This window comes from Pelecanus crispus, chromosome 8 (assembly GCF_030463565.1).
Source record: "Pelecanus crispus isolate bPelCri1 chromosome 8, bPelCri1.pri, whole genome shotgun sequence".
Lineage (NCBI taxonomy): Eukaryota > Metazoa > Chordata > Aves > Pelecaniformes > Pelecanidae > Pelecanus > Pelecanus crispus.
The window spans coordinates 8570648-8584145 of record NC_134650.1 but is presented as its reverse complement, the minus strand read 5'-3'; the positions used below and the strand labels follow the sequence as shown (position 1 = coordinate 8584145).

The following is a 13498-nucleotide window of genomic DNA, read 5'->3' as shown; positions in this document are numbered from 1 at the left end:
GGTTATTTGTGAATGCTACTTATAGCTATTCTTCATCAGATATGTTAGTCAGCTATATTTTTTCAATAAAGTTGTGGCTGGCAAACTTGATATATCGGAGAAAAAAAAACATACAGAAGGTCTCACAGACTGGCTCTAGTAGCTCACAGTGTAATAGCAAGGAGCTCTATCTAGATCTGGGGAAAGATGGGAAGTCCTAGGACACTGTGACTTCCTTAATACATTCTCAATTTAAGCAATAGCACCTTAGGGCACCTCTCACACTACTTTTTTTGGCCAAGGGAGACAAAGTTAACTTTTTTTTTTTTTAAGGCTGCTACCGAAAGTTAGCATTTGCTTTAGGAGTATATACAACCCTAGTGTCAAAATAGGGGATTGGGAGTTCAGGCTCATAGTTTCAAGTTTCAAATAACTTTTTGCCTGATTATTTTTTTTTCTTCTTCTCAGAATCGTTTTTTTTTCTTCTCAGAACCATTTAACATCAGTTTATTCCACTAAAGTATGTAGTTTGGTGGACTGGCCTTGTCCTTTTCTGTCCACAAATAAGCAGGAACCCAAGCAGGAAGAAGTTGTCCAATTTTTCTGTCTCGTGCCCCTTGACCTGCATACTAACATGTAATGTAGGGAAACACAGCTGGAAATGCCTGTAAATAAACAGAGTTGCATTTCTAAGAATGTACCCATAAAGCTATCATTTCAAAGCTAAAGTGCAACCTCCTGGCTAATACGGGGACTTCCTTCTGTCAGTGTATTCCTCCTTCCTGAAACGCTGCAAAAGGAGTATTCCCAAGAGCCTTGCTAGCATCATAAAGGTAATAGAATATCCTCTTTCTAATTAATAGTTTTCCAGCTGTTAGACAGGTGCCTTTCTACCTTCTTTGTACTTTCCTTTTTACCTCAGGTAACAGTTTGCCTGTGCTTGAATATTCCTCTGTGTATGAAAAGCAAAATGGATTAAATTCTGCAATCCTCAGTAATCTGGCCTTCATATTATTAGAATTCATGTGTTTGTTCTTAAAGACTGGGTGAAACCAAGAAAACCTTAAGGAATGTGTTGTTAGCTTTTGCTAATTATAATTTATGGTAAGAGTGCAGCAATATAAAAACAGCTATGCTGTCCCCTAGGACAGCCACAGCATATCCTGAAATACAGAGAACTTTCCATGGCCATGAACAGCGGGTTTGGTTGTTGTTTTTTTTTTTTTTTTTTTTACCAAAACCAGCAACAAATGGTCAAGCCAGAGCCAAATGCAGGGAGATTTATTACGAGGTGGCCAGCTGTTCATTTAGGACTTTGAACCCCCAAATTGACCGTAGTGGGACTTGAAGCAAAGATGATTTTCTCACTTACCATGTTCTTAAGCTGTAACTTACAGTTCCTCTGCCACATGAGTGAAGGCTGTGTGGGGCTCTACTGTGTTAAGTCTTCGCGGCACAAACTCATATTGTTGCAGTCAGATTTTTGTTTTCATCCTTGTTAGTTTAACAGCATGCCGTCGTTATGGAAGAGCGCGTGTCCCATATCATCATTTCCTTGCAGTCTGTGAAGGGCTGGAGTTGCTACCAAGTGCAATGTCTTCCTGGGCCAGATCAAGGGAGGCAGCTGTGCCGCAACACACCAGTGCCACGATCAAAAGCTTTGGTTTTGGCTGTTCTCCCATTTTTCTTGCATCCCTTGCATCCATGTTAGTCTGGGACAGTACTAACTCATCAGGAAATAAGGGGATTTTTCTTCTCAAGAGCTCAGCTTTTCTCTGTGGCCAACATGAAGGAGGAAGAAGGACAGGACAGAGCAGAGAGTAAATATTTTACAGTTTTGCAACTGAGCTCAAATTTGAGGGGATTTGCTGCTGTCAGTAGTGTATTCTTCCAGTCTCCAGCTGTACAAGGTTCACTTGACTTAGATCACCTCTTATTTCAGATGGAAAGAGACTCGGGATATTCCACCATGGCTGAGCAGCAGAAGCAGGTAAAGGCTCAAGGTCATCTTTTAAAGAATGCGTTATGCAGGTGCTTTGGAAGGCTGGACGCGTTTAATCATCTAAGAGAAGTGACAGACACATCCATGCTCTGATCACTTCGGCGCAAGTAGGAGCTCACCTCTTATCACTACAGCAATATTTTCCCAGCATTTGTCCCCCTCCAGTGGACTGCAGCTACAGCACCAACTGGTGAAGGGCCTCTTATCTTTGCTTGCGTGGCAAGGGACCACAACGCTCGACCGTAGCCGGCAGCTGTGCCACCTAACCAGCCCTGGTTCTCAAAGTGGTCCTGCTAAACAGTGTATTTCCCAGCTGATGTGCCCCAGTCTCTTTACCTTCAGGCAGCAACCCAGTTCTGCACTTAAGGAATTTTTCAACTTGTATGAGCCCTTTAAGGGCAAGATCTCAGGCGATCCATGGATCAGAGTTTGGAAACTACTGTGCTGGAGCTGTTGGCATGAAGAGGAACAGGGTGTTAGCACTTGGACATGATGAGCAAGATTTTTTTTTTTTTCCCCTATGTAAACTTCTCTCTCTGCTTCTGCAGCTCATGTAATTATACTGTGATTCATTCATGTAATCACTTCATCACATGCACTAAAAACACAGCCTCAAAACAAGACAGTTGCTAGCCAAAGGGCTTTTAAAAGAGCTTAAGTGCTGAGCTTCAGCTACTCTCTGTCCTACCTCAAAGCAGGACATACACATTGTCTGATGAGTATTAGGAGTTAGTAGTTTTTGGAACTTTTTGAGTTCTTCAGCTGGAAGATGCTAAAGAATCTGAAATACTATTTGGTCTAACTAAAAATTCTGACACTTGTAAGACATCAGAGTTGTTCTCTGGTATGTTCATTCTTCATCCCAGGAGAAACAAGGTTATATAAGATATGATTCTGTTAAAAAGCTCTAAGCTTTTTATAGCTTTTGTAACCTTTTTTTCTAAAGAACAGGTAGATGGTGTTCCAGGGTCAAAAGATTAAGAAAGTCTTATGTCAGCATGCATGAGGTGTGACATGGATGCAACTGGAAGTTTGAAACTGCTCAGGGAGCAAATCTCCAGCCCAGAATCCAGCATGCACTATCTGAAGCCGGAATAGATGGCTTTTGCCAGCCTTGCGTTTGTAGTTCAGTACACCCAGTGAAAATACTGGCAACTGATTGCACTGCTTCTAATAGAAACCTATATGGTTCACAAACATCAAGCTGTAGGGCAAGAGTCCTTCAAATTACTTCCTCCCCAGTTGCTAACCTGATTAAAAAAAGAGATGATAGAAGCAAACATTTGCTTGTTTTAACGAGGAAAGTTTCAGTGCTAATGAGCAAAGTTCTGTCCTGGGACAGATAAATATTGCTGACAAGTCCTGGGCGATGTTTAATGTTCTGTAGCTGTTAAAGAAGCTCTTAGCACTGAAAGCTGTGTTGAAAGGATTCCTCTATATTGTATTACCCTAAACACACCTGCATTCAACGTTTATTAGCGGTCTGTCTCTCTTGTTTGTCCTTTCTGACAGGAGACAAGCAGGACAGCAGCTATGAATCATACTATTTTTACTCCAGTCTGTTTTTGCATCACACCACCACAGTTAAAAAACAGGAAGGACGGAGTAATGAACAAGACACCAGCTGGTCATTACACACTATTATTTTAGAATTGCATTGATTATTTTTTTAATCATTAATCCCGCAGATAAATGTAATGCATGTACACCCAATAAAACCCAAATTAAGATTTCTGAACTCCAGAACCAATTCCAATTTGGGCTACTCTAAAAGACAGATAGTTAATTAAATATTTGTCATATACTTGATAAAAAAATTGGTTTTGAATATTTAAATGCTCGAACATATTGCATAATGCTTTTTGAATATCGTTATTCCTGGAATCAAGAGGTCTCACTGGTAGTTTTCGGACTCTCTCGCAGTTGCTTTGCATAGTTAAAATCCTTACTGTGATAAAAGTCATGCTAACGTCACAGGTGCCCTTATGCTGTACACAGGAATATTTCTTTGGTACGTAACATTTCCATGACTGAGAGCAGGGATTCAGAGAACTTTATACTTTTGAAAAGTTGAGTATTTTAGCTCCTTGTTAATGTGCATTTGTTCTATACAGATAGTACATGGTACCTACTGGACAAGTGGTACTCTCAGTACTAGAGCTGAGTTGTACCTGTGGTGGCCTAAAGGCACAGCAAAGTGAATTATACAAGGAAAGGTAATATCTTGTATTAAACGTCTGTTATACTTGCGGGGGAAAAAGGCAAGCTTCTGGGCACAGGAGCCCAACTTCAGAACCGGTCTTCAAAGCAAAGAAGAAAGTTGAAAGGAGTGGTTCTGGATTAACTGGAGCTGTTAATCAGATGATCTGAGCACAACAGTTCTTGACTACTGCAGGGAGAAAGCATATTGCATACTGGGAGGGAGAATGTACTGGTAGGGTGAGATGGAGTGTTGAGATGGAGCTCCATTCCTTACCCCCAGGTCTTCCATTCCTAGTGCTCTGAGTTATCCAGGAGCCCCTTATATTATAGTCCTCCAGGTACCAAGAAGCATGCCCAATAAAAATGGAGAGGAAAAAAAAAAAATCAGCGGCCCTTTCTCTCCCTTTGGTTATTCCAGAGAAATTCTATGTCAGTGACACTTTAGGTGGCATAGCAGATGGATGTGTGTGTACTCCCCGCCCCCGTTACACACGATATCCCGTAACAGCTTTGTTGTTATGTTCTCTAGAATGTTTGTGAAACAAAACGGGTCATCATAGGACTACCTTGTCCTCCTGCACAAAAAAATGCTAATGTAGGACACAACAGCACATGCTTACTTTTGTTGCTTGCTCACAGGAAGAGAAGCTCTGGAATGCTGCGAAAATCACTGCCTGTGTCCTTGGTACAGGAGTGCTCATATTCACTGCCTTAGTGAACTCTGTTTCTTGGTAAGATTGTTCAAAGGGGTTTAAGAAGCAACTTTTCTGTGGAGAGGGGAAAAAGTGCATGGTGAAAAGATGGACAACCAAGAACGCTTATTCCCACAGGTGCGTGCAGAGTATCTGGGACACTTCAGGCCATTTCTGGCAAACAACATGGCTAAAGTTCTACTACTTGTCTGAGGGAAAGGAGTGGACAATCTTCCTCCTCGGTGAGTTACTCAGGTTAATAACCCTCTGCTGTAGGAGGAACTATCCACGTATTACATCTATAAGGGGGACATGGACATACCTTCCCAAACTCACTAATCCTCTCACTGCAAAAGCACATGTAGGCTTCAAAGCCAGCCACAGCTGATGTAGTGCAACTGTGCTGCCTTTGGACTGGTTCATCATTAGACCCCTATGCAGATTGAAAATTTGATCTTTTTTGCTGCTGCTGAAATGGCTTCAAAGGTCCCAGGGATCAACTTGACCTTATCCAAGTTGTATTTAAAACCCACCCATGACAGAGATTCCCCCAGCCTCCTAGAAAAGCCCTTTCTTAGTCTCAGTTGTGGCAAGTTTCAACCTGCAAGACACTTGTGTACTCTAACTTCCTCCTCATTCCCTAGGTCTTACCCGGGTGTCAGAACCTACCCATATTCCATTTTAAAGCCTTTTGGGACAGGGGATACACACCTGGCACATCTGGGTCCCAGCAAGGTCCTCTGGGTACTATGCCACTGTATTTTGTTTCTAATTTAGCCATAGCTCTCAATTTATTCACACATCTCTGCACTTTCCTCACACCACAGGGGCTGCATTGGTTCCTAGCCTTACTTTCTGGTGCTTCAATGGAATCCTGATGGTGGCTGACGTAACAGGAAAGCCAACTTTCATTACTCGCTATCGCATTCAGCTGGGCAAGAATGATCCTGTAAGTATTTCACACTCTGCCTTTTCTGCTGGCTAAACACTGCCTGCAGTCTCTTAGGCTAGGAGCAGGGAGAAGAACCTGTTAGGCTTTTCTTTTGCAACCAAATAGAATTCAAGGAGAATCAAGCCGAGTCTTGTATCTCCACTGCAGAGAGGAAGGCAGTTCTTGTAATTAAGTTACTGATCAGATCTGGATTGACGGCTCGTTAAAAAGTTGATCCCAACACTAACACAGAACCAGCCTACAAATCTTAACACTCTTTATCCTCCCAACTCAAAACCACATTGCTTCTGATTTAGCCTCAACTCCTGACTTCTCTTTTGCAGGTAGACACAAAGAGACTGCGCCAAGCCATCTACACAGTACTGTTTAATCAGCTCTGTATCTCCTTGCCCATGCTTGTGCCCATGTTCTACATCATGAAATGGTGGGGCAACACCTTCAGCAAGGAATTACCCACCTTCCGCTGGTTTCTTGTGGAGCTAAGCATCTTCACCTTAATAGAGGAAATTCTCTTTTATTATACACACAGGTGAGCTGAGCACAGGAACAGGACTCTGTGGTTTTCCCCCATGCCTTTAAGCTTATACCCATCTCCTGTAGCAGCAATGGTCCTAGTCCCCTCCGCCCCTGCTCCTTCCACCAGTCTTGCATTTATATGGGAAGACTTACAGGTCCTAGAATCCACCCTTACAACGTGAGGCTTGGGTGCTGCAATGCTGCTAGTAACTCTAGTAAGCCAAAATGGGTGAAATTACAAAGGTGGAGCAGCTTAGAGGCTAAGAAAAAAAAACAAACAGCTAGCTTCACACAAAAGCTGTAACCCAACTTTCTTCAGAAAGAGGAGAACAAGACTGACCATCCTGAAAGAAAAAAGCTCAAGAGGTCAGTGACTGATCTGTTCACTTGTACGGCACCTACAAAACAGGGCCTGGCTCCTGACACTGCAGGCTTTCTAAGCACTGACACCAACATTAAAGGAAAAACCTAAAACAAGGAAGAAAAAAGCCTGCAAGGCTGCGCAGAAGCAAGCACAACATTCTCAGAACTATGCAGGTTTCCCTTTTGGACAAATGCACACAAAAAAACCCCATAAAAATTATTTCTTAAGGGCCCACAGAACCTAAAATTCTGCCTCTAATAGTTACCAGTACATAAAGTCAAACCAGTAAAAATATAAAGTGAGTCTTCCCCTCAAAAGTACTCCCAGGTTTGAGCAAATCAGTCATTCAGGGACTTTGATTTATAGGATTTATCTGGAGTTAAGTTTAACATCAGTCAGTGGACACATACGTTAAGTGAGGCCTCTGTGTTAAAGAAAAAGAGAGAGAAGGAAACCAGGAGTCCTACACTCTTACAGAATCATAGAATTGTGTAGGTTGGAAAAGATCCTTAAGATCATCCAGTCCAACCATTAACCTAACATTACCAAGTCCACCACTAAACCAATTAAGGGGAGAGTAATAATTCATTTCATGTTTCCTGGCTTGGTGGCTGGAATATTTTTTAATGAAAGTAAAACTAGGAACCATTAAGGTTGGAAAGGACCTCTAAGATCATCAGTCCAAACATCAACCCAACACCACCATGCCCACTAAACCATGTCCCAAAGTGCCATGTCCACAGGCTTTTTGAACCCCTCCAGGGATGGTGACTCCACCACCTCTCTGGGCAGCCTGTTCCAATGCTTGACCACTCTTTCAGTAAAGAAATTTTTCCTAATATCCAATCTAAACCTCCCCTGACGCAGCTTGAGCCCATTTCCTCTCGTCCTATTGCTAACTACTTGGGAGAAGAGACCAACACCCACCTCACTACAACCTCCTTTCAGATAGTTGTAGGGAGTGATAAGGTCTCCCCTCAGCCTCCTCTTCTCCAGACTAAACAACCCCAGTTCCCTCAGCCGCTCCTCATAAGACCTGTGCTCCAGACCCTTCACCAGCTTTGTTGCCCTTCTCTGGACACACTCCAGCACCTCAATGTCCTTCTTGTACTGAGGGACCCAAAACTGGACACAGTATTCCAGGTGTGGCCTCACCAGTGCTGAGTACAGGGAGACAATCACTGCCCTGCTCCTGCTGGCCACACTATTCCTGATTCCCAGCTGCTCTAAAAATCTTTATGTTAAAGAAGAGGCGTGAGCAAGTCCCCAGCAGAAATTCTACGTTAGGTTACTCTACATTCCCTTCTTACGGACCTCAAAACATACATTTCTCTGTTTTTTCTACTTAGGCTTGTTCACCTCCCGCTCTTGTATAAGCACATTCACAAGAAGCACCATGAATGGACAGCCCCCATTGGCGTGGTCTCCATTTATGCTCACCCACTAGAACACATAGTAAGTGGATTCCCCTCTGGTCACCGTCCAGTTCCTGCGCGGAGTGTGATTTCCATGGGATGAGGAGGAGCGATAAGAGAAGAAAAGCAAATGCACCCTTAGGCTCTTCTTTCTTAAGAGGAGGAAGCTGAGCTGCATCGCCAAGAAGCCTAGCTGTAGAGGGGTTGCGGTACCCCATTATGCTGAACCCCGCTAGCTTTAAGAGCGCAGATCCAAGGGCCTCCAACAGATAAGGAACTGACTGAGCAGTGCTTCCTTGAGCACAGAGAGGGCTGAGAGCACAGATGAGGCTTTCAGCATGAGATGTGACACACAATCTGGGTTACTGCATGAGGTCAGAATTCTGACAAGATTTTCATGCTGGTGGCCGGGATCAGTGTTTGCAGCAGTGTCTCCCAGCGCTGCTCCAGCCAAGACTTCTCATGTAAACGCATCCCACCTTCAGAAGACTCCACTTCTCGGTACCATGTCCTGGCCTGCAGCACCAGCTCTGTGAGTCTCCCTGATTGACAGTCTTTGGGCAGCAGGATGACTTTTTATATTCAGAGTCCAGCTGAGCCTAGCTGCTGCAGTAAGCTTGGTCTGGGCAGCGACAGCCATTTGTGCCACTGGTAGGACACATGAAGTGATGCAGCTGGATCATCACATCACTGCCTTTGACTGCACACGTCCCCAGGCCAGTGCCCTTTGACAGCTAGGCTTCCCAAGAGCAGCTTCAGCATTATTCCAAGAGGGAGCTGCAATTCAGACCTCTGACTCCAGGGCAATTTACTGGAATCGCGCTGCCCTCACACCCCTGGTTTGATGTCACATCTAACCTCTGCTACAAGCTTAGGGAGCTTGGGCTGTGACTATGTTTTGCAGTGAGTAAAACTCAGCTCAGAGTAAATTACTTCTTTGATGATTATGTAATTTTAGTAAGGCATTTGCAGAGGGATCTTCCCGTTATGCTGTTTGCACAAAACTAATGTGATGCATCACCCAGGTGAAACAATTCAGCTCCTAGAGGAGAGTCAGCTTGTTGTGGACCGATTAATGAGGCAGAGTTTGCTTCTCATTTCTAGCTCTCCAACACGCTGCCTGTCATGACCGGCCCGATGATCATGGGGTCTCATATCGTTTCAATCGCAGCATGGTTCTCCCTTGCTCTCCTAACAACAAGCATTTCGCACTGTGGCTACCACCTGCCCTTCCTACCGTCGCCGGAGTTCCACGACTTCCACCACCTCAAGTACGTCTGGGCACTGCTCAGCTTCCCCTTCCCCTCCTGCCTGCGCCCCGGCGCTGCTGACGGGCAGTGCTCCTTTCTGAGAGTCAAGTGGGTTTGCGTGACTTGGGCACAAGCAGAGAAGCCCGTCCAGTTCACCCGATAGCAGGCTGAACGCTGTCAGCCCTTAAAGCAGTTAGACAGAGATCGGGATTTCAGAGGACTCCAGCCCACTGCCCGCACAGCTGCCAGCCACCTCACTGACACCTACCCTCCTCCGTCAGCTGACTTGGAAACTTTCTCCAAAGCACAAACACCGCAGCTGGGGCCAGGCGTTTCAAGTTGCCTAAGATTACATGGGAGGAAAGAAAGCAGATAGCGTCTGAAGCAGCAGGTATTACCTGGACTTTCCCCAGTGCAAGCACAGGGTCAGAGACAGTTCTCTGCAAGGCTCTTCCTAGAAGTTCAGCAGACACTGCATGTGATCTGGAGTAAAGACAGAGCAAGGGCAAATCACACAACTGAAATAAATTTGCCAGGAGCCTCCCTGTCTGTGCTCCTCCCATACACTGGGATCAGTGACACCGATCCCATAACACCTTGCCCAAACAATTGCAATTAACCCTTCCTGGCAGAGATTCCCAGCCTCCTCCTACACTGGAGAGGGCAGAGTTCCAGCATGTTGTTCAGGGATAGGTACCACAGAAGTGGAAGAAGTGTTCCCATTTCCCAGATGTGCACTAAATTCATAGACGTATTTCCTTGAACACCATTTGTCTTTCCTGCAGAAACAGCCAGTGTGGCAGTTCTACCGCCACCCAAATGTTGGGCAACACCCAAACCACGGTGCCAGTTCTCATTACCGGTCATTTCCTCCGAAGCTCGGCTCCTGTCAGGACATGGATCACTGCGGAGCCGAGGCTCTCTCTGGGCAGAACGGCTGTGCCAGTATCCCAGGGCTGGAAGCACGGCGGCTCCGCGCCCCGGGGCAGCTGAGTTTTGGGAGTGCGCAGACACGGCAACGTGGCTGTCCAGCTGCCCCCGCAGCTCTGAGCTGCCCCGGAGAGAGATGGCTGTTGTTCAGTGCCACCATTTCTGGGTACCCATGGCACCAGAGAGGGAAGCTGCAGAATTTTCACCCAGGCTTCATTAGCGCTGCGAGGGAGACGGGTGCAGTGGCAGAAATCGCATGGACGTATTATCAGGGCTCTGAAAGATGGAAACAGGAAGGGCAAGGTAACCTCAGTAGCTTCCAGCGATGTTTATTCTCCGTTTGGTTTCCAGGTTCAACCAGTGCTACGGAGTCCTGGGAGTGCTGGATTATCTGCATGGAACAGATACAGTGTTCAGACAAACGAAAGCCTACGAGAGACACAGGGTCCTCCTCAGCCTCACACCGCTCTCGGAAAGCATCCCCGAGGCACCCAAGAGAGCAGAGTGAACCCAGCAGCCTGCGGTTCTTGCAGAGCCCAGTGACTAGCAAAGCGAGAGACAATGATTTATGCCAAATAGTATTTTAATTGGGAAACAAGTTATTGTTCACACATAACAAAACCCGAAACTGAACTTAAAACATGCTACTTGAGAAGACTGCACTTTTACTGCCTCTTATTTTCTACCTAAGGCACAAAAAAACTGCTCTAGAAAGCTATTTTTAAACAAAGCTTAGAGGGTTTTTTCCCTTAATTACTTGTACTGTTCCTTCTGCCTACTGTTCTAGCTGCCTGAGCGTAAGCCAGCTGTGTGCCACATGGCTTTGGGAAGTTCCTGGGGAGTTCTCTTTATTAAGGTTTTAACACTTCAGTTTTCACAGCCCATGCTTTGGCCTCTTTCAGCAGCATTGTATAGAAATACCAGCAAGATCCCTGTAACTACACATGATAGGAGTTAGAAACACTATTTTTCTGAGACTCAGAACCCCTGGGACTCACCTGACACTCGGAACACCCCATGGAAAGTCAGCGGGACCACAGCTTTAGGAACACTCTCCCCTGCACATGCAACAGAGCCCTGACTTCCCCTGAGCAGTTTTTCTTTATGCGAGAGGTCAGTACAGGTCTGAATTAAGGGCTGTCACATCCTCATCTCTGCTCCACAAACTGATGTCTGCAAACGTAAAACGAGTTTCCCCCTCACGGGACGGGGAAGCAGAGGTGGGAGCTGACGCGCTGCGTGGCAGAAGCCCTGGTACGTCACCTCCTCCTGCTGAGCCTCGTCTCGCTCCCCACACGGCAAAAGGAGGCACAAACCAAGCCAACAAGCTCTGTACAATGATAAACTACGGCAAGAGACTTGCCAGGGAAAGAAGAGTCACTGCTGTCCTGAGCCGTGGGGAGATCAGGGAAACCCTGTAAGAAAGGACCCAACAGAAAGCACCCAGAGTGCGCACATCCGTAAGTACCTACACAACCGATCTCGAGACACGCTGCGAATTTTCTCCAGGATCTTTTTAAGTCTCAATCCTGTCTGGGGACCTGGGACAAAAACATCACCTGCCTCTCTCCATTGCCAGACCCACATCCTAAGCAAGCCCCCAAGGGGAGGGCACACAGGGCTGCCCGGCGCTGTGCTCACCTGCCGTCAGCCCAGCTCCACCCGCGGAAGCCAACTCTCTTCCCCATCCCTCCTCGCGTCCCTGCAACCGCACGGGATGAACCCAGCCCGTTCATCCACCCACAGCCCCCTGGGGAGGGCAAGTCAGCAGAACAGAAAAGCCAGGCTGCATTGTCTTTTGAAGTTTTTATTTTTATACATTTTTTTTTGTATTAAAAAGGAAAAAGCATAATTACCACAAATTACAAAGGACTAAAGCATTACTAGAATAATGAATCACATCAGCCTAGAAAGCAGATACTCTGAATAATATTAATGTTATAATACAAGCTCTCATTCAAGTATTTTACATTTTTCTCTTTTCCTTTTATATGTGATGATGATCCTAGCACATGGGTCAAAGATTATGTACTATCGACAGAAGATGGATCATGTACAGCGGGCCATATTAACAAGATTTTCCTCCCAAGTGATACATGGTCTGTGATGAGTCATTTTAAGTTTGTCTCTACGATAAATGCAGCTGAAGAAGGTTGCACACACTTTCTAGTTTTGGGAAACAGAAGGCTGAGGTTGGGACACACAGGGTTTGAGAAGGGCCAGCACATCGAACCATCGCCCCTTTTGCTCCGGGTGAGCGAGCAGAGGGCCACCCGCGCCGCGGTGCAGCTCAGCGGGGGCTGCTGAGCCACAGATCCAAAGGTTTCCAACCCCAAAGGGACCGGGACAGGCTGGGGGAGGAGGAGGGGGAGCGGGGCCGCGCCAGGGAGGCTCGAGGCACCGCGCGGTGCCAAGCCAAGCACCCCCTCCTGCCGGGGACACCGCCGGCGCCAGCCAGCCCCCGAGCGGGGCCGACCCTGGAGAGCGAGCCGCAGGGGGACGGCGCGGGGACCCTGGGGCTGACCCGAGCACAGGGGGCTGGCTGGCGCCCAGGGCGCTCCCCGCGCCTCCGGAGCTTCCCACCAAAGGGATGTGCTTGTCACAGATACATCGGTCCTATGTTCAAGTGTCTGCAGAAAGTGAAACTGTAAACTACTCATTGAAACGCTGCCCTCCGGCCACCCGCTCCACGCCACACCACCGAGATGAACGTTTTCTTTAAAGGGGGGGAAAAAAAGAAAAAAAAAAAAAAAAAAGGGGGTCATTCATCTACTACCTGTACTGGAAACCTTTAAAAAAAAAAAGTCAGTGAGGCATTTAACATCAAGTGTAGCAACCCTCTCAAAAAGAGCCTAACATCCATTTCAAAACAGTGACAAAGTGACATGACCAGTCTCAGAGGAGACAGGAGAAAATAAGCATTGCAAACACAGCTTGCTACATTTACAGTTTTCCTTTTTTTTTTTTTCCTCTTTTTTTTTTTTTTCTCCATTTGATAAAATAACTGGAAAGGCATTAACAGCTAGAAGGCCCCCTCTGCACTGCCATGCTGAACGTGTACAGACACGTGGCAGGATACTGAGGTTAACGCATCATTTTGTTACAGTACAGTCAACCAGTCCCCAGCAAGACGAGCAGTTGCCGAAACTCAAGGGACCCCAAGGGCTGCAGGTGACAAGCCGCCATCAGGGGTGTG

At 46.2% G+C, this 13498-nt stretch overlaps 1 protein-coding gene across 1 annotated transcript; it reads left to right on the top strand.

Annotated features, from left to right (window-relative positions):
* Positions 1-1921: 1921 nt before the first annotated feature.
* On the top strand, positions 1922-10810 carry FAXDC2 (fatty acid hydroxylase domain containing 2). Its single transcript, XM_009487479.2, has 8 exons — positions 1922-1969; positions 4823-4914; positions 5014-5117; positions 5703-5824; positions 6151-6356; positions 8057-8162; positions 9227-9393; positions 10654-10810. Exons 1-8 carry the CDS (start codon positions 1922-1924, stop codon positions 10808-10810), a joined length of 1002 nt encoding a protein of 333 aa, XP_009485754.2.
* Positions 10811-13498: the final 2688 nt, after the last annotated feature.